Source organism: Camelus bactrianus, chromosome 17 (genome assembly GCF_048773025.1).
Source record: "Camelus bactrianus isolate YW-2024 breed Bactrian camel chromosome 17, ASM4877302v1, whole genome shotgun sequence".
In the NCBI taxonomy this organism is placed as follows: Eukaryota; Metazoa; Chordata; class Mammalia; order Artiodactyla; family Camelidae; genus Camelus; species Camelus bactrianus.
The window spans coordinates 31740891-31761364 of NC_133555.1; the positions used below are offsets into that span (position 1 = coordinate 31740891).

At 35.7% G+C, this 20474-nt stretch overlaps 1 protein-coding gene across 42 annotated transcripts in view; it reads left to right on the top strand.

The window, feature by feature from the left end:
* Positions 1-20474, top strand: part of PBRM1 (polybromo 1) — a 100725-nt gene that overhangs the window by 12914 nt on the left and 67337 nt on the right. For 35 of the 42 annotated variants that reach the window (XR_012499982.1, XM_074344690.1, XM_074344718.1 and 32 more), the window contains 7 exons: positions 1259-1406; positions 5950-6093; positions 8667-8783; positions 12146-12214; positions 13243-13341; positions 15655-15740; positions 19843-19938. Coding sequence is in view for 41 of the 42 variants with exons in the window: in XM_074344690.1 (XP_074200791.1) it covers positions 1259-1406; positions 5950-6093; positions 8667-8783; positions 12146-12214; positions 13243-13341; positions 15655-15740; positions 19843-19938 (759 nt within the window). In the remaining variant the exon portion in view is untranslated. The remainder of the gene's footprint in view (positions 1-1258; positions 1407-5949; positions 6094-8666; positions 8784-12145; positions 12215-13242; positions 13342-15654; positions 15741-19842; positions 19939-20474) is intronic. The other 7 variants (XM_074344694.1, XM_074344696.1, XM_074344707.1 and 4 more) reach the window with 1 other exon arrangement.

A 20474-nucleotide genomic window follows, 5' to 3' on the forward strand; every position in this document is an offset into this window, starting at 1 on the left:
AGATGGTGGGACTGCATCAGAGTTAATTTTCTGATTTGGTGATTAAACTGTGGTATTTTTTTTGTAGGAAAACACTAAACTCCTCTGGGGTAATAGGACATCCTGTCAGCAGCTCAATCTCAAATGGTTCAGAATAAATAGTCTTTGTTCTATTCTTGCAATTTTTATGTCAAAGTAAAAAGTTTTAAAAAATTAAATATATCATACCTACATGGCTGTCACAGGTCAGCCAATGTCCCAAAAGAGATTAAAGCCTTAATGACCATGACATTCCTTTTTTCCTTTTTTGAATTTTTTTTTAAATGGAGGTACTGGGGATTGAACCCAGAACCTCTTGCGTGCTAAGCATGTGATCTGCCACTGAATTATACCCACCCCTCCCATGACATTCATTATATGTGATAACTTATCCTCTGACTCATCTAGTCTGAGGTTTATCTATCCCTAAGGGAGAATTAAGAAAAATGTCACTTAGGTAATTGTTCAGAAAGTTTACTTGTCTCATTGAACTCCATTTGAAAAAGTCGTAAAGAATAATAATAAACATCCATGAACCCAAAACCCAACTTAAGAAATTAGTATAACTACCTTTGAATAACTACCTTCACAATCCCTTCCCTCCAGGAGATAACTACTGTTCTGAACTTTGAGTTTATCATTCCTTGCTTTTTTTTTTTTTTAATAGGTTTGTCATGTTTGTTTGTATCTTATGCCTTTTTATCTTTGGTAGACTTGTGCCAAGGGCCTCATCTTTCTCCTTTGTTATTTTAGCACTTGATATTAAAGTAGCATATATACTAGGCAGTTAATAGTACTTGTCAGAGAAAGTTGTGTGATCACTAACTGAAGAAAAGACAGTTTATTTAAAGAAAAAAAAAAAAGACAGTTTATTTTTAAGTTTATAAGGAGCTTTGAAACATAATCTGTTTTCAACCACTATTGAATACCATGAAAGGTAAGTCATTTTCATTTGCGGAAGATGCCATTGATATGATTTTGGTACTGGTGCCCTAAATCTTAAATATTTAGCATATAAAAGACCACAGATCCTAATTTAGGTTTTATATCACTAATATGTGTTTTGAAAAGGGCATGCATATACATCTTGCTTTTGCTATCCCCTTTCATTTCTAATAATGAGAGCAGATCTAGTATGTTCTGTCATTTGGAATATTGGACATTACTACAGATAGTTTTGATACATAACTTTTTATAGGCTTTCAATTAATACCTTTTAAAAACCATTAAATTGTAACAGAAATCAACCAGACTATTATGAAGTGGTTTCTCAGCCCATTGACTTGATGAAAATCCAACAGAAACTAAAAATGGAAGAGTATGATGATGTTAATCTGCTGACTGCTGACTTCCAGCTGCTTTTTAACAATGCAAAAGCCTATTATAAGGTAAGAAAGCATCAAATTTAGAAGGTACCCAATATGTTAATTGTATGGCTTTTTAAAATTTATCAGTCTGGTAGGGAAGTAGTGGTTTCTCATTTGGAGTTTGAGTTTGCATTTCTTTTATTAGTAAAGAAACTGAAGACTGATAAGATTATGAACCATTCTTATTTCTTCTGTGTCTGCCCAAACCTTTTGCCCATGTCTCTTGGGTTTTTTTAATTTTCGTATTTATTTTTAGAGATTTTTTTTCTTCTAGATACTAATCCTTTGGTTATGTGTGTTGCAAATATCTTCTCCCACTGTGTGGCTGTGTTTTGACTCTCTATGGTGTCTTGATGAACAGAAGTTATTTTTATTTTAATATGGTCAGATTTATCAGTCTTTAACTTTGTGATTTATCCTCCTTTGTGTCTTGTTTCAGAAATCTCTCCTGCCCCCAAATTATAAAGATATTCTTCTCTTATTTTTTCTAGGTGTTTAATAGTTTTGTCTTATATATATAAGCTTTTAATGCAACTGGGATTGATATTTATATCTTCTGTGAGGTAGAAATCTGTTTTTTGTTCCACCAGTATAAGCAGCGCTTTGAAATGACCATCCTCCTCACATTTGTCTGCGGTGTTAGTGTTGGCATCGTTTGTTTCTATGTGCTCATGGTTCTCTTTCTGGTCTTTCATTCTGTTCCTTTTCTTCTGGCCAGTTTATCTAAAACTGGGCTATTCTACTTCTACCTTAATTGCTATGGCTTTGTAAATATTCTTGATCTGTTAAGGAAAGTGCCTGATTATTCTTGGTCCTCTCCTTATACATTCTTGGTCTTTCCTTATACATTTAAATATTAGTGTGTTAAGTCAACAAGCAGAAAAAAATTTGAATTTTTATTGGAATTGCACTGACTATATCATATTTTGGAGAATTGACAGAATTGTGATGTTGATTATTTCAATCTATGAATTTGGTATATCTTCATTAATTTGTCTTTTAAAATGTATTTTAACAAAGCTTTTTATTTTTTTGTCAAGATTCTGTAAAGTATGTTGTTAGATTTATTTATTTATTTATTTATTTTTTTTATGGAGGTACTGGGGATTGAACCCAGGACCTTGTGCATGCTGAGCATGCACTCTACCACTGAGCTAAACCCCACCCCTAATCCTGATTTATTATTAATACTATGTGTATATATTTTTTTCTTTCATTGAGATATAATTCACATACTCATTAAAAGTGTACAACTTAGGGGTGTTTAATATATTCAGAAAGTTATGCAACTATCACCACTATCGAACTCCAGAATTTTTTCATTACCCCAAAACGAAATCCATACCCATCAACAGGCATGCTTCATTTCTCCCTCTCCTAGCCTCTGGTGACCACTGATCTACTCTCTTTTTGTATGGATTTACCTGTTCAGGACATTGCATGTGAGTGGAATCATACACTATATGGCCTTTGATGACTAGCTTCTTTCATTGAGCATAATATCTTAAGGTTCATCCATGTTGTAACATGTATTAGTACTTCATTCCTTTTTATGACTGAATAATACTCCATTATATGGATATACCACATTTTGTTTATCTGCTTCCTAGTTGATGGACATTTGGGTTATTTCTGCTTGTAACTGTCATGAACAATGCTGCTCTAAATCTTGTGAATATAACAAGAGTGCTTTTCACTGGGTATAATACTCTGCATATGTCCATTAGACCCGGCTTGTTAATTATGTTCTAAAATCTTTTATATCCTGACTAATTTACCTGCATGCACTGTCTACTTACCAAAATATGTTTTAAAATCTCTAACTCTGATGATAGATTTGTCTGTTTCTCCTATTTAGCTCTAGTGATTTTTTTCTTGGTTTTTGAAACTATGCAAATAGAAGCATACAAGTTTAAAATTTTTACATTGTTTAGTAAATTGAATGTTTTTTGTGTTATGTAGTAGCTTTTTTTAAAATAGACTTTATTCTTTTAGAGCAATTTGTAGTAGCTTTTTTTATCATTAGTGTCTTTTTGTTTGAAGTCTTTCTTATCTGATATTAATACATGTAGAGTTATATCATCTTTACTTTTGTGTTTACCTATTTTTTCCATTCTTTTATTTCTAACCTTTTCATGTCTTTTTTACTGCTAATGTGTCTCTTGTCAACCAAATATAGATGAATTTCTGTTAATCCAGTTGATCATCTTTACCTTTTAACTAGAGCATTTCATCTCTTTACAGTTTCAGTAATTACCATTTGGATGTATTATTGTTTAAATTTCTACTTTCTATTTATCTCATTTTGTAATTTATTTTGTTTTCTCTTTGCCTTCTTTTGGTTTTATTTTATTTTTAATTTATTCCCTCTATAATTTGGAAGTTATGTAATCTATTGATTATTAGTTCTTATCCAAGAAGTTTTAATATGCATAATTAATTTATCAAAGTAAGAAGTTGATTAGTATCTTAAACCTCCTTCATAACAATACAAAGACCTTAGAATAATTTAAATCTGATCTGTCTTTTTAGTTATGCTACTGATGTTTTGTAAAAGTATTATTGTGGCAAATTTTCAATCCCATAAAACAGTATTATTGTTTTATATGGTTAGTATTTTTACTCAGAAGTGCATTACTCCTTTATACTTCTATTCTTTTATTGCTGTTGTTTCATTCTGCTGTTGAGAAATCATCTGTCAGTATAACTGTAGTTCCTTCAAAGGTTATCTGTCTTTTCTTTAAAGCTGTCTTTAGTATTTTCTTTTTGTCTTTTATATGCTGCAGTTTCACTGTGAAATGTCTATATATGAATATCTTCTTCTTATAGAATTTGGGAGTTGTATATATTTTTAAACCTTTAGGTTGGTGTTTTTCATCAGCTCTAGAACGTTTTCAGCCATTATGTCTTTGTATACTGCCCCTGCCCTATTTTCTTACTTCTCTTTATAGAACTAATTGGATGTTCTATTAGAACTCTCTTAGGTTTCCATGTCTCTTAACCTTTCATTGTCCTCTTTTTTGTGTCTGTGTTTCATTTTAGGTAATTTCTTTAGTTCATTTTTCTTTGAACTCTGCTCTTAAACCAATCTGTTGAGTTTTTACATTTTAATATTTATGTTTTTTGTAACTTGGAAGTAGTTTCTTTTTTAGGGTTTTCCACACTTTGCTTGTATCATCAATCCTATTGTTTATTTCTTTTTTTTCAGTTGTTTTTTTTTTTTTAATAGAGGTACTGGGAATTGAACCCAAGACCTCATGCATGCTAGGCATGAGCTGTGCTACTGAGCTCTACCCTCCCTCAATCCTACTGTTTCTTTAGACATATTCAGCATACTTAATTTTTACTCTGTGTCAGATAACTCAATATCTAAAGTATTTGCATGTCATTTTTGCTAGCTTTCTCTTGTGATTCTTTTATTCTTATTTGTTTCATGATTTTTGACCATGAGCTTATATTTCTTGGAACTTTATCTGTAGAGATTCTTTGAGACTTAGATTGAAGTTGGGTTCATCTAGAGATTTGTTGCTTATCCCAGGCACCTGGCATCTCTTTGCTAGATCCAGCTTGTGTTGAAGAGTTCTCAGAGGAGATTCACTTAATGCCTCTCCTCTCCACACAGTGCCATGGTTGAGCTGGGTAGAGGCTGAGGTGGATAATCTTCCTTGTTCCCTGGCAGCATAGAAACTGACTTGTTTTGAATTCCCACTTACTGCAGCCATGCCCTTTATTTCCTGTCCTTGAAGCCTCAAGGAACCTTGAAAACTATAGCTTAGGTTTATCTTGTCTTATAGATGCCCTCAAGATGAACATTGGCTTCAGTGTTCCACTTGCTCATCTGAGTTCCAGCGTTTACTCTATTCTTGCTTTTATGAACACTGCTTACTCCTTATAAAGTGTTCATTTTTTTAGTGTCGTAGCCAGTGTTGTTCTTACTGGAAATTTTCGGTTAGTTTATCCTCCCTAAACTTCAGGAAAAGAAAATATTCAAATAACGTATTAAATAGTTTAAAAATAGAAGTGATATCAGAATAATCATGAGCTTCTATCATTTATTTATTCATTTGGGGGGAGGGGTAGGTAATTAGGTTTATTTATTTATGTTTAGAGGAGGTACTGGGGATTGAACCCAGGATCCTCGTGTATGCTAAGTATGTGCTGTACCACTTGAGCTATACCCACCCACCATGAGCTTCTGTCCTTTAGATTTGTATCCCTTAAATTGGATCTTATCCTTTAAATTGTCTTTCTTAATGTGCTAGGAATAGTCTTAATTTAGCAAATCATTTCTCTTCTGCCTCAAGTCTTTCTATAATGAGATAGGGCATAAGTAAATAATAAAACTTGATTTCACAATGCATTTAAAATATACACTTAGTTCTTCAGAAGAGTAATTGAGGCCTGTGTATCTTCAAATCATAAGGATTTTTAAGTTTGTAATAGAGTTTTCAAAGTTATGTCTTAGAATACTAGTCTACTGGAACGGGATACTTCAGTGTAATAGTTGAAATATAATAAAATTCTAAAGTGATTTTTTTTTTCTCTTCTCTTTGTTAATGTACAGCCAGATTCTCCTGAATATAAAGCTGCTTGCAAACTCTGGGATTTGTACCTTCGAACGAGAAATGAGTTTGTTCAGAAAGGAGAAGCAGATGACGAAGATGATGATGAAGACGGGCAAGACAATCAGGGCACAGTGACTGAAGGAGTGAGTGTGCCACTGGAATGGGTGCTAGATAGGCTATTGGGAGGTGGATAGACCCCTGCCTAGGATTTCTCTGGGCCATCGTGGGCAGCTGCACTTCCTATGTAGTTGTGTTGGAAACTGTGAGCATAAAATGACTTGCAGCCAGAAAGCCCCAATGCAGTTACAAGGGATCCTAGGACATCAACATCCTGGACAGCATGTACCATGCATGGTTGCTTTCATTAATTGCTTTTACATTAATGCATTATTTCCTGCTCAATTTTAAAGAGAATCTTCATATTATCAAGGACTGGGCCAATATTGCTAAATTGAGATATTATGTAAGGGTAGCTAGGCAGTGTTGTGATTGAAGCTTGGAGAAGATCTGGCATCACTTCAGGAATATTTTTGTAGATTAGGCTGATTACTGTTCCTAGAACATGGCTAGTATCTTCCTGCCTCTGGAATTTTGCAGTTGCTCTTCTTAGAACATGCTTCTTTTGGTCCTTTTTCATTATTCTAACATCAATTGAAATAACTGGGAGAGGCCTTTCCTAACCACTCTATCAAATTATTTGCTCTGTGTTCCTCCTTTCCCATTATCATGTCACTCTCTTCTCTGGTCTTCCGTTTTTATCACTATACATGAAATAATGCATTTAGTATTCGCTTACATGTTCATTTCCTGTCTTCCTCAAGTAGAACGATAGCTCTACTAAAGATATCACCTTGGTCACCTATTCTGACATCTAGACTCTGGCATGCAGGTACTGATAAACACTTGCTGAATGAGCACACATGTTTAAAAGGGGGGAAAAGAACAGTAAAAGGAATTGCATCACTCTGCTGCAGCTAAATAGTAAGACACCAAAGCAGAGTTGTCTCCTTTCTTGCCCAAGTTACCTAGACAGACGTTTTGCTGAAACTTCCAACACAGAAAGAAGCAGTGGTGGATGAATTTCTCAAAAACATAATTTCTTGGAGTCTCAAATTCTAATTCCTAGGCACTTTGTCAATTTCTTTATAGAATTAAATGATTGGAATTAAATAGAAGGCAATTAACTAGTGATTCCCTGGAATTTTTCTGATATTAATATAGGAACAACAACTTAAACCAGGCTCTTCTGGGGAGAACATTGCCTGTAGAGGGTTCAGCCTTATAGGTCTTCAGGGTTCTAGTCAGAAAATGAAAATGACTATGTTTAGGAGTTGACTGTGTTTCTTTGGTAAGAAATCGAAAAGATCTTACCCATTTATAGTTATACTTCCCAAGCTTCTTTCTAGCCCTAAGTTTCTTGTGAAGGCAGAGGGGATTTTCAGGCTGCTTATTTTAAAATTAAGAATGATTTCCTCGTAAATTTTCTCAATTGTGGGAATAAGTTATGTGAAAGCATTCATTCACTCTGCTCCCTTTGCCACCTGCAACATGTTCCCAGAGTACCTGGTTGGTTTGGGAGAAGAGGAATCTTGGCTATAGGAGGTAACTCTCCTCTTTGAAGCTAATTCTGTGGTGCCGTGTTTTAACCAGGAAGTAAATGACTTAAACTTGGGTATTTCAGTCTGCTTTCAGTGTTATGTTGATTCTCTAAGCTTATGTGTTTGGGGAATCTCAGCTAACTTAATGTCTTATATGTTAAGTATTTATTGCATGTCTGTTATTGCCAGGCACTGTACTAGGAGGCCCAAGAGATGTTAGTGTTCTCTCTGTGGAGTTAATGTTGAACTTCAAAATCGAGACTGTACTAAATAAAAAGCCCTTCTGTTGGATTAAGACAAAAATACTAGTGCTTTTATAATTTAAGCCAGAAATAACCATTAACCTTTATATGTACAAAACATAGTTTGGACTTGAAGTACCATCTAATGTAAACCTAGACTGAGACATCCTATTTCTGACTGTAGAAACTGGCTTCAGACTCAGACCCTCCCTGGCCAAGTACTCTTTGGGGCATATACTTTCCAATGTTGAAACAGTGACTAAGGTAGGAGTAAGCCAGCCAGTTTGGAGAGCAGAATGATGCGTATTAATTGGCTTAATTTCCATTCAATTTTGATATAACTTGAATTCTGTTGTTAGATCTGGCAGAGCACCCCATGGTTAAAAGTATATAGCTCCAGTAGTATGTAGCTGTTCTGTTAGAATACCAAGACTTCGGTAGATGTGGACAGCAGCTATAGAAATGGCCAGGTATCATGGGGCATGTTTTCTCTGTCTCAGTTGCTCTTGACCCTTACAAGGTAAACATTTCTGTCATTTCACACATACGGCACTTGAACTTCTGTGTTACAATGTTTACTCTGAAATAACGTTCAGTAAAAGGACCTGATTCAAAGGATATAGTTACTGAAATAATTTAAGGTGCCTCATTAGTTTCACCTATGCCATTCTGGGAGTATAACCCCCATATCCAGCATTGGAGCATTTCTGTGGTATTCTTGAAACCTGTGCTTAAGTAAGTACTATTTAGATGTTGCTCTTTTGAATTAGCTTTAAATTTTGGAAGCTATTTAATATCCGCATTTATTTCTGGATTTCTCTCACAGAGTACTTATTTCTCCCCTTCCTCTCCTTCCTCATAACCCCCTCTTTCCAGTCATCTCCAAGTTACTTGAAGGAGATCCTGGAGCAGCTTCTGGAAGCCATAGTTGTAGCCACAAATCCATCAGGACGTCTCATTAGTGAACTTTTTCAGAAACTGCCTTCTAAAGTGGTAAGTGATGCAGTTAAAGACAGGTGGATTAAAGTGTTTTTGTTGTTGTTTTAAGTACTTCAAAAATTTTATTAGTTCTTAGTAAATAAAGTAGGGTTAATAGAAGGCATTGGAGGTAGCCAAAAGAGCTTCCTCATGGCCTTAGGAGCAAGCACAGGCACATAGGATATGTTCTATCATTTTATTTCACCAGAAGGTTATGGGTGTTTTATTTTAATTGTGTTTTTCATTCATTGGTTATTCTTTTTGTTGCTTTTTGTTTTTATTGTCATAAAATACACAATAACGTAAGATTTACCTTTTAACCATTTAAAGTGTACAGTTCAGTGGCATTAAGGATATTAATATTCACCTGTCAACACCATCCATCTCTAGAACTTTTTCGTCTTCCCACCCAGTAAGCAATAACTCCCCACTCTTCCCTCCTGCCAGTCCCTGGAAACTGCTATTCTGTTCTTCTCTCTATGAATTTGACTACTCTAAGTACCTCATGTAAGAAGAGTCATATGGTATTTGTTGTTTTGTTTCTGGCTTATTTCACTTAGTGTAATGTATTCATGGTTCATCCGTGTTATAGCATGTGTCAAGATTTCCTTCCTTTCAAGGCTGAATCCATTGTATGTGTAGACCACAACAATATTCCATTGTATGTATATACCACATGTACTTTACCACATTTTGTTTAGCCATTCATTTGTTGTTGAATATTTGTGCTGTTTACGAAGGTTGGTAATTCTAAAATGATAAAATAAGCCCCTAAACTAAACCTTTTATTTATAAAAGAGAAGAAACATTCTCTTTGCTCAGGAGACAGAGTGGGAAAAAGATAAATGAGTTCTTCTCTTAGTTCTCTTGATCTTCTGGTGATGGAGAAGAGAGAGAGACCTGATAAGTACTCTTTTACACCAAAGAGGAAGAGGTTTTCTAGTCCCATGAAACCCTTTAAGAGTGTTAGGGCCCCTTGTGACTTCACACCCAAGAAGCAATTAACATAGCGAACATTCCACTTTAGCCTTTGGAACTACAAAAATTTCCATAGCCTCAGTATTCTTGTATTTCTAGACAAGGATATACTTTTAGAAGTACTCTATTATAGCGCTTAACTCCATTGTGATCATTTTCTTTTGTATCTTCCTGTTAAAGACAAGGACTGAATTTCTTAGGGAAAAGGACTATGACATATATGACTTGCATGTCCCTGTTATATAGTTGGAACCTAGCATGTTAGAAGTTTGCAAGAAGTGCTTGTTGCCTGATGAGTGGCACACAGCTTTCCCCATCAGTCACGAGTGCTAATTTATAGCATGACTAGTTACAGGACAATTATGACATTAGAAATAAAGCATATCTGACCACTGCTGTCTGTCCTAAGCGTGGATTAGATGATTAGAAAAATATAATGATTAGTAAGACAGTTCTTCAGAAATTAAACACAGAATTACCATATGATCCAGCGATTCTCCTTTGGGTATATACCCAAAAGAAGCTAAAGCAAGATCAGAGAGAGATTTGTACAACCATGTTCATAGCAATATTATTCACAGTAGCTGAAACATGGAAGCAACCCATGTGTCTCTTGATGTGTGAATGGATAAATAAAATGTGATATATACACAATGGAGTATTACTCAGCCTTTAAAAAGAATGAAATTGTGACTCATGATACATTAAGAATGAACCCTGAACACATTATGGTAAATAAATAAGCCAGTCACAAAAGAACAAATATTGTATGATTCTTCTTTTAGGATGTACTTAGAGTAGTCAAATTCATAGAGAGACAGTAAAATTGTGGTTTTTCAGGGGATGGCAGGAGGGAAAGGTGGAGAGTTACTGCTTCATAGGTATGGAGTTTCAGTTTGGGATGATGAAAAGTTCTGGAGATGGATGATGGTGATGGTTGCACAACAATATGAATGTGTTTAATTCCGCTGAACTGAACACTTGGTAAATGGTAAATATTATATATCTTTACCACAATAAAGAAATAAGAAAAGAGTACAATCTTTACTCAAGATCTATTTTTGCTCTGCATGGTCAGTAGTGGTCAAGCCACCAAGGGTAATTTGGAGGAGTAAAACATTACCACCTAGTTCCCCCATTCTGGAAGCGTTTTCAGGGACATCATGCAGCAGGAAAGAAGGTTCCCATTGGTCCTTTGGCATGTGACAGTTTGAAAGACATCAGGGACTGAGACCTGGAGGGGAGGGCAGGTTTTACCTTTCCTTTATAAGTCCTCCCTAAGTGAGACTGGCTAGGTGGGAGAGGTAGTTTGGGAATACGTGGGTTAGCAGCTTAGATTACGCTGTACCCTAGCCTGGGTGGCCCTGCCATAATTTGTCTTCTAAACTATTTCTCAGAAATAGAATTTTTGAAGAGAAGGGGCAGGGAAGGGGTTTGTTCTAAATACAGAAAGGAGTAGGCTTAAGAAAACAGAGAGGGGCAAGCTGAAGGATCAGAAGAGATGAAGCATCACTGAGATCATCCCTTCAACCCAATAGTTGAGGGAAAGCTCTGACCTCTTGTTGTTGTTTGGATTCCAGGGATATGAACAGGTAGGAGGAGCCTAGACAGCACAGTCTGACTTCCTCTGACACTTCTCCCACTTGAAGAGACCAGTATTTGGTTTTGGTTGACTTCAGTTATTTTCTCCAAGGAACAAAACCTGTAGGAAAGATTCAGGGCAGTGAATGCACTCCAAGCTTTGTAAAACCCTTTAAGGATATTTTTCTAACAAGTTTAATTTTTTTTTTTCCTTGCGATGAGCTAGTATTTGATAAGAAATCAAAAATTGTTTATAATTTTGCTTTTTCTCTTTAACATAGCTTCATTGAAACTGTGTTTTATTTTGAAAAGAATTATTTTGACTGAAATAAGTACAAAGATTAAGTTAAACATGAAGCTAGTAAATCTTACAATCTGATTTCTTGTAGATCCTTAGTACTTTATATGAAATATGATACAGTTGTGTTATTTAAATTGCTAAATTAAAAGAGCTTATAACAGACCCTTCAGAAACATTCTTCTTCATTTCCAGGTGTAGATATTTTGGGACCTTAAATTTAAAATTGTGTGATCTGTGAATTTTGAAAATTTAAAAACATTAAATTGTGGTATGTGAGTTATATAAGGATAATTACCAAATACTAAGTCCTACAACATGCTGTGGGTATCTCATGAAGCTTGTAAACATCAAATGCTTTCTGCTTCAGATATAACAGACAGTATGCTATACAGCTGTATCTTTAGCCTTGAGTCTTACAAAGCTACTCGATTGAGTAATAGATTGACAGTGTGCTTCCTTGTTTTCTCATTAGCTGGATACCTTCACTTACTAAGTGTGCCTGGATTTTGTCTTCCAGCAATATCCAGACTATTATGCAATAATTAAGGAGCCTATAGATCTCAAGACCATTGCCCAGAGGATACAGGTATGAAGGTGACCATATGTTAACATATGTGGTTTAGGGCAGATTGGCTCATGGTCTTTTATGGGGGCTTTTAGAAAACAGAGAAGCAGATATTTCTGTAAGGGGTTTTTAGCAATAAGATGTAAGCCTGTAAGAAGTGTTACTGAGTATAGCATAGGAGGAAGCAGCATAGAATCCCTTTTGCATTGTTTTGTAGGAAGGAAAGCACATTTTTATTGGCATAGTAATTTGATCTTAGGACAGAAATTAAAGAGCATTGATCATGCACATTTCTGATTTTGAAAGGTACATTGGCAATAAAAACTTTCTTATTAATTTTTATCTGCTTCCAAATAGTTTTAGGATATCTTAGAGTAAAAGTTACCTACAACAGACATGAAGAGTGTAAGGTCAGTGAAAATAGAGACTTCGTTCTCTTTGAGTGCTCCCCTCCCTGTATCTTTGGCAGCAATAGCAGCAACTAAAACTCACCTTGGGTTTCTAGGTACCTGCTCTGTTCTAAGTGCTCTGTATGTGTTAGCTAAGTAATTCTTACAACACCTCCATGAGATAGTTACTGTTATTGTTCCCATTTTACAGATGAGAATACTGAAGCACAGAGATGGTAAATCACTTGCCTGAGTCATCAACTAATGAGAACAGTTAGGATTTGAATCCAGACATTCTGGTTCCAAAGTCTGTGCGATTTAATGAATTAATATTCATGAAACACTTCGAACAATGGGTAGCACAGAGTAACCACTATGTATTTGCTAAATAAAACAACTTTTACCTTATTTGATTTTTTAAAGTATAAGTTGTTTTTATGAGAATAATGTAGCTCTGGTTTTGTTACCTATCTCAAAAACTTTTTGTAAATGGACAATAGTAATAGTTTATAAAAGAGAAGATGGCGTATATTGTTCACATGTGTACTTTCCAATAAAGTCTTAGAGTATGGTGACATGAATATGAGAAGTTTTTTTTTTTAAGGTCATATTCATTAACTCTCTGTAAAAGGAATTGATGTATTTTGTTATTTACTATAGAATGGAAGCTACAAGAGTATTCATGCAATGGCCAAAGATATAGATCTCCTAGCAAAAAATGCCAAAACTTACAATGAGCCTGGTTCTCAAGTATTCAAGGTTAGTTTTTGTTGTTGTTTTTATTGATAAGAGTAGATACCTTGATTTAGAGCCAATATTTTTATTTTAACTTGATTGAGTTAAAATTCACATATCATACATTTCACCCAAAGTATATAATTTAATGGCTTTTAGTAAATTCACAAGAGTTGTGCAGCCATCACTACAGTGAATTAGTAGTCACTCTCCATTTCCTCCCAACCTCCTCCACCCTAGGCAACCACCAATCTACTTTCTGTCTCTGAGAATTTACCTATCTCTACATTTCGTGTAAGTGTAATCTTATAGTTTGTGGTCCATTGTGACTAGCTTCTTTCACTTAGCGTAATATTTTCAAGGTATTCATGTTGTAACACGTATCAGCATATCATTCTTTTTATTCCCAAGTAGCGTTCAGTTACATGTATGTACCATGTGTCTTATACCCAGTCATCAGTTGCTAGATACTGAGTTGTTTTCACTTTTGGGCTATTATAAATAATGCTGCTATGAACATTCATGTGTAAGTTTTTAGGTGGACGTATATTTTCATTTTTCTTGAATGCCTACCTAAGAATGAAATTGCTGGACCACTGGTAACTGTATATTTAATTTTTTTGAGAAACCAGCAAATTATTTTCCAAAGCCACTACACCAGTATTCCCACTAGCAATGTGCAAGTATAATTTCTCCACATTCTCACCAACACTTGTTTTCCATTCTTATTTTTGTTTTTATTATAGCCATTCTAGTGAGTGTGAAGTAGTATCTATTGCGGTTTTGATTAGCATTTCCCTAATGATTAGTAATGTTGAACATTTTTTCATGTGCATATTGGCTGTTCATATATTTTCTTTGGAAAAAAAAATTCAGATCTTTAGCCCATTTTTAAATTGGGTTACCTATTTTTATTGTTAAGTTGTTTGAATTCTTTATATCATCCGGACGTTAAACTGGACATATGATTTACAAATATTTTCTCCCATTCTGTAGATTTTTTTCATTTTCATGATAGTATCCTTTGACACACAAAAGTTTTAACTTTAATAAAGTTTTAAATTTTGATAAGTCTCATTAATCTGTTTTTTCTTTGTTTGCTTATGCTTTTTGTATCATATTAGTGAAATCATTGCCTAATCCGCAAAGATTTACACCTGAGTTTTCATCTAAGAATTTTATGATTTTAGCTCTTACATTTAGATCTTTGATCCGTTTTGAATTAATTTTCTTATATATGATGTAGGTGTGAAGTAAGAATCCACATTCATCTTTTCCATAGGATATTCATTTGTCCTAGTGCCTTATATTGAAAAGCCTGTTCTTTCCCCATTGAATTGTCTGGTCAACCCTGTTCAGAGTCAGTTGACTATAGATATATGGGTTTATTTCTGGATTCTCAGTTCTAATCTGTTCATCTATGTCTGTCTTTATGCCAGGTAAGGTTTGTTCTTGACCTACTTTGTAATTTTGATTTAGTCCCTGTATTTAAACCTCATTAATAAAAAAATCAGTCTGTGTAGTATAATACACAGTGTAAAATGACTGTTTCATTGCTTTGCAATTCTCTTAGAAGCTTTGTAGTACTTTTACAAAATGAACTGTAATGAACAGTTGCTTGTAGCAATTTTTTGAATTAATAATATATCATTGGGAATTCAGCAAAGGATGCTTAGAAAATCTTTTGGAAGTAAAATTATTTAGATTTTCAGAAGGCTCACTCTATTACAGTTGCTTTTGGTAGTTAATTTTAACTTTTGTCTTGCATCTTTTAAGTAACTGAGTGAAAATCAGATGTGAAATCCTTGTTTGCATACTCTTTGATAGGATATTTTAATAGTATAGTACCAATTCTTTGTTGATACAGTTAAGAATTTTACTTTTTGGTCTGATAATTTTTCTTCAACTAAACTTTAGAGAGAAGGAAAACTCTGAATTTGATATATTAGCATGCTGTTCATTTAAACAAGTATATTCATCCTAAATTTGTGTGCCTAGTCTTTAATCTTAGGAGTGTATCTTTGTTTCAGTTTTTAGATCAGTGTTCACAGGTAAAGTTCATTATGTTTTCACCCCTGTTTTTCCCTGTTCAGCATTAGATCTTTGTTACTTGACTAATTGTGAAAGAGCTAGGAGGCTTTTAAACTTGTATTTAATTATGGAGATATTTTAGAAGCTTGTTGGAAGGGTTAGAGGATGCAGGTTTGAAAATATTAAATGAAAGGCTATTCCAGATGGAAGAAGTACCATGGAAAATGTTCCGTGCATGATTGAAGGCATTTTAAACTGTCTTTTTTTCCTATACATTTTCTAAGCCAAGTAATTTTATCTTAACAGGATGCAAATTCTATTAAAAAAATATTTTATATGAAAAAGGCAGAAATTGAACATCATGAAATGGCTAAGTCAAGCCTTCGATTGAGGTAGGTTAAAAAAGTGTCTAAAATCCTTGTGCTTTTATTATTTGCCAAATTTTCTAACTAGTAAAATCAATACAGTGGAAAACAAGATATATATTGCTTTTCAAGATTATATTTACAGTTGGTAAATATGATTCTGAAGAAAAGGGGGATAACTCTTACCCAATCCCTTCATAGCAGCTGAAGGGGGCTTTATTTAAAAAGAAAGTTTTTGAGACTTAACACTGCTATATACTTTTATTGCTTTATACAAATGCATATATATTTGTATATCATATTTGCATATACATATACTATACATATAATATATACTATATATAATAAATATATTGACAGGCATACCTCAGATATTGCGGGTTCATTTCCTGACTACTACAGTAAAGTGAAAATCACAATAAAGTGAGCCACCCAGATTTTTTGGTTTCCCAATGCATATGAAAGTTATGTTTACATTAACTGTGGTTACGTGTGCAATAGCATTAGGTCTAAAAAACCAATTAATTAAAAAATACTTAATTAAAAAATACTTTACCCCAAAGGTGAGGGTCTGGGTGATAATAATTTGAGTGTGTGACCTTGAGAAGGCCTTTCCTCCTAGCCAGGTCCCCTTACCACCCCTGGTCTCCCAGCCCCACTCCTATCCTCTTCAGTCCCAGAGGTGTCTCCCTAAAGCTCAAAACAGACCCGTCCCTCCCCCACTCAGACTCTGCTGTGGCTTCCCAGTGCCTCCAGGAGGAAGCCCATCTCCTCACCACAGCTCTGCACAGCCTGGCCTGCCTTGAGGCTCCTGCCAACTGTGCTTCATTAGTGGGCTGACAGTGTACCCTTCTCCTTCTGACCCCTGCCTTTGCCCCTGCTGCTCCCTCTGCCTGGAATGCCCAGTTCCACTTCTTTTCCAGCCTCCTTCCTGTTGATTCCTCTAAACCCAGCTCAGGGGCAGCCCATGAGTCTGTACCTGTCACCCCACAAGCCCAGGGCCAGGCTGAGCCCCTGGTATACACAAGGCCAGTCTCGGGGTCTTGGGGGTCTGGGCTGATGGGGAGACTGCAGGGGCTAAGCTTCTTCTGAACCCTGTGGAGAGGTCAGGGGCCCTAGGGTGTCTCCTGGGCACCCCGCTGAGGCTTCCCTTTGGGTCACACAGAAAAAAAAATTTTTTTTTTATTGCTTAGAAATGCTAACCATCATCCAAGCCTTCAGTGAGTTGTAATCTTTGTTGCCAGTGGAGAGTCTTGCCTTGATGTTGATGGCTGCTGACTCACTGATCAGGGTGGTGGCTGCTAAAAGTTGGGGTGGCTGTGACAGTTTCTTAAAATAAGACAGCAGTGAAGTTTGCCGCATCAATTGACTCTTCACTAGTGATTTGTTTGTAGCATGCGGTGCTATTTGATAGCATTTTACCCACAGAACTTCTTTCAGAGCTGGAGTCAGTTCTCTCAAACCCTGGTGCTGCTTTATCAACTAAGTTTACGTAGTATTCTAAGTCCTTTGTTGTCATTTCAGCAACCTTCATAGCATCTTCACCAAGAGTTGATTCCATCTCAAGAAATCACTTTCTTTGCTCATCCATATGAAGCAACTCATCAGTTTTTACCATGAGAAGGATAAGGGTAGAGTGTGTGCTTAGCAGGCATGAGGTCCTTGGTTCAAACCCCAATATAAATCTAATTATCCCTCCCCAATTAAAAAAAAACAAAAACAAACTAGTATTTTACCATGAGATTGTAGCAATTCAATTACATTTTCAGGCTCCACTTTTTTTTTTTTTTTTTTTTTTGCCTCCCCCACCCTACCTTGTTTTATAAGGGGGAAGTAAGTGGGTTTCTTTATTTGTTTATATTTGGAGGAGGTACTGGGGATTGAACCCAGGACCTCGTGCATGCTAAGCATGCGCTCTACCACTTGAGCTATACCTTCCCCAGTCAGATGCCACTTCTAATTCTAGTTCTCTTGCTATTTCCACCCCATCTGCAGTTACTTCCTCCTGAAGTTCTTAAACCCCTCAAAGTCATCCATGAGGGTTGGAATGACTTCTTCTAAACTACTGTTAATGTTGGTATTTTGGCTTCTTCCCATGAATCGCTAGTGTTCTTAGTGTCATCTGGAATGATGAATTGTTTCCAGAAAGTTTTCAGTTAACTTTGCTTAGATCCATCAGAGGAATCACTATCTGTGGCAGCTGTAGCCTTATGAAATGTATTTCTTAAATGATAAGACTTAAAAGTTGAAATTAATCCAACCCATGGGCTGCAGAATGGATGTTGTATCAGCAGGCATGACAATAACATGAATCTCGTACATCTCCATCAGAGCTCGTGGGTGACCAGGTGCATTTTCAATGAGTAGTACTATTTTGAAAGGAATCCTTTTTTTCCTGAGCAATAGATCTCAACAACAGGCTTAAAATATTCAGTAAATCATGTTATAAACAGATGTGCTGCCATCCAGGCTTTGCTGTTCCATTTATAGAGCACAGGCAGAGTAGATTTAGCATAATTCTTAAGGGCTCTAGGATTTTTCAGGATGGTAAATGAGCACTGGCTTCAACTTAAGGTCAGCAGCAGCATTAGTCCCTAACAAGAGAGTCAGCCTTATCTTTTGAAGCTTTAAAATGAGACATTGACTGCCCTCTCCAGTTATGAAAGTCTTTGATGGCATCTTCTTTGAAGATCAGGATACTTCATCTACATTGAAAATCTGTTGTTTACTATAGCTACCTCTATTATCTTAGCTTCTGGATAACTTGCTGCAGCTTCTATATCAGAACTTGCTGTTTTACCTTGCACTTTCTATATTACAGAGATGACTTCTTTCCTTAAACCTCATGAACCAACCTCTGCTAGCTTCAAACTTCTTCTACAGCTTCCTCACTTCTCTCAGCCTTCACAGAATTGAAGAAAGTTAGGGTTTGCTCTGGATTAGGCTTTGACTTAAGGGAATGTTGTGGTTGGTTTGATCTTCTATCTAGACCACTGAAACTTTCTCCATATTAGCAGTAAGGCTGTTTTATTTTCTTATTCGTATGTTCACTGGATTAACACTTCTAATTTCCTTCAAGAACTTTTTCTTTGCTTTCGCAACTTGACTAACTGGCACAAGAGGCCTTGCTTCCGGCCTGTCTCAGCTTTCAACATGCCTTCCTCACTGAGCTTAATCATTTGTAGCTTTTGATCAAAAGTGAGAGATGTGTGGCTCTACCTTTCTCTTGAACGCTTAGATCCATTGTAGGGTTATTAGTTGGCCTAACTTCAATATTGTTGTATCTCAGGGAATAGAGAGGCCTGAGGAGAGGGAGAGAGATGAGAGAATGGCCAGTCGGTGGAGCAGTCAGAACACACACAACATTTATTAAGTTTGCTGTCTTATATGGGCATGGTTCATGGTACCCTCAAAGAATCAGAATAGCAGCATTAAAGATTACTGATCATAGATTGCCCTAACAAATACAATAATGATGAAAAAGTCTGAAATACTGCAAAAATTACTAAATATGACACAGAGATACTGAGCAAATGCTGTTGGAAAAATGGTGCCAGTAGACTTGCTTGATGCACGGTTGCCACAAACCTTCAATTTGTAAAAAATGCAGTATCTTCAGAGTACAGTAAAGTGAAACGCGATAAAATGAGGTATGCCTGTAATATTTAGATATTTGTACATGATGTATAGTAATATATATTTATATTTGCTGTAAGAGTACTTAGCCAGGAGTCAGGAGATCTAACATCTCATCCTAGCTTACCTTATACTAGGACTGTGACTTTGAATACGTCTTACTTCTGGGATTCCTTTTCCTACTAACTGAAATGGTGAGATTAAGTGGCTACTTTCAAAGCTCTCTTCTGATCCTGGCATTTGCTGTGTTGCCAGATCCTCTGGTCACTGCAGTAACCATAAGCTGTCTAGCATCAGCCCTGGTTATTCTTTTCCACAGAGTCCCAGATTTTAGAATGAAGCCTGCTGCACAAATAGAAGCTCAGAAATATTTGAGTGTTTCCATTTAGAAAAGAAGAAGAAAATGGTTGTTTCTTTTTTGTGTACCCGTAGCATTCTGATTTCAGCTGTCAGTTTTCTGAGGTTTTTTTTTTTCAACCTTATCTCTGGATAGGACTCCATCAAATTTGGCTGCAGCCAGGCTCTCAGGTCCTTCGCACAGTAAAGGCAGCCTTGGTGAAGACAGAAATCCCACTAGCAAGTATTACCGGTGAGAGAGAGTATGTTTAGTCTGAGAGCTGACTCAGGTTTATGAGGATAAGCATGCTAGTGTTTTCTTGATGGCTATCTTGAAGTATTATTTTTGGGTATAATTAGGTTATTATGAGAATTTGTTGTCAGATATTTTATTTAAAAGGTTGGGGTGCTGTAGTAGGCCTGACCTCACCTCTGAGAAAATGCTTAAGCAGAAGTTATTTATCAGGTAGTGTTTAATATTACCAGTAAAATGTATGATAAAGGACAAAAAGATTTTTTGTTTATAATAGAATTTGTTGGGGGAGGGTATAGTTCAAGCAGTAGAGCACATGCTTAGCATGCATAAGGTCCTGGGTTCAATCCCCAGTACCTCCTCTAAGAATAAACAAACAAACAAACAAACAAACCTAATTACCTCCCCCCACCAAAAAACAAACAAACAAAATGAAAAAAAAAATAGAATTTGTGTTCATTGTAAAATGTGAGCATCATTAGAATTGACCAGTAATTATGAATGAATCTTTATTTTTCATAAAATAAGGAGTAGTG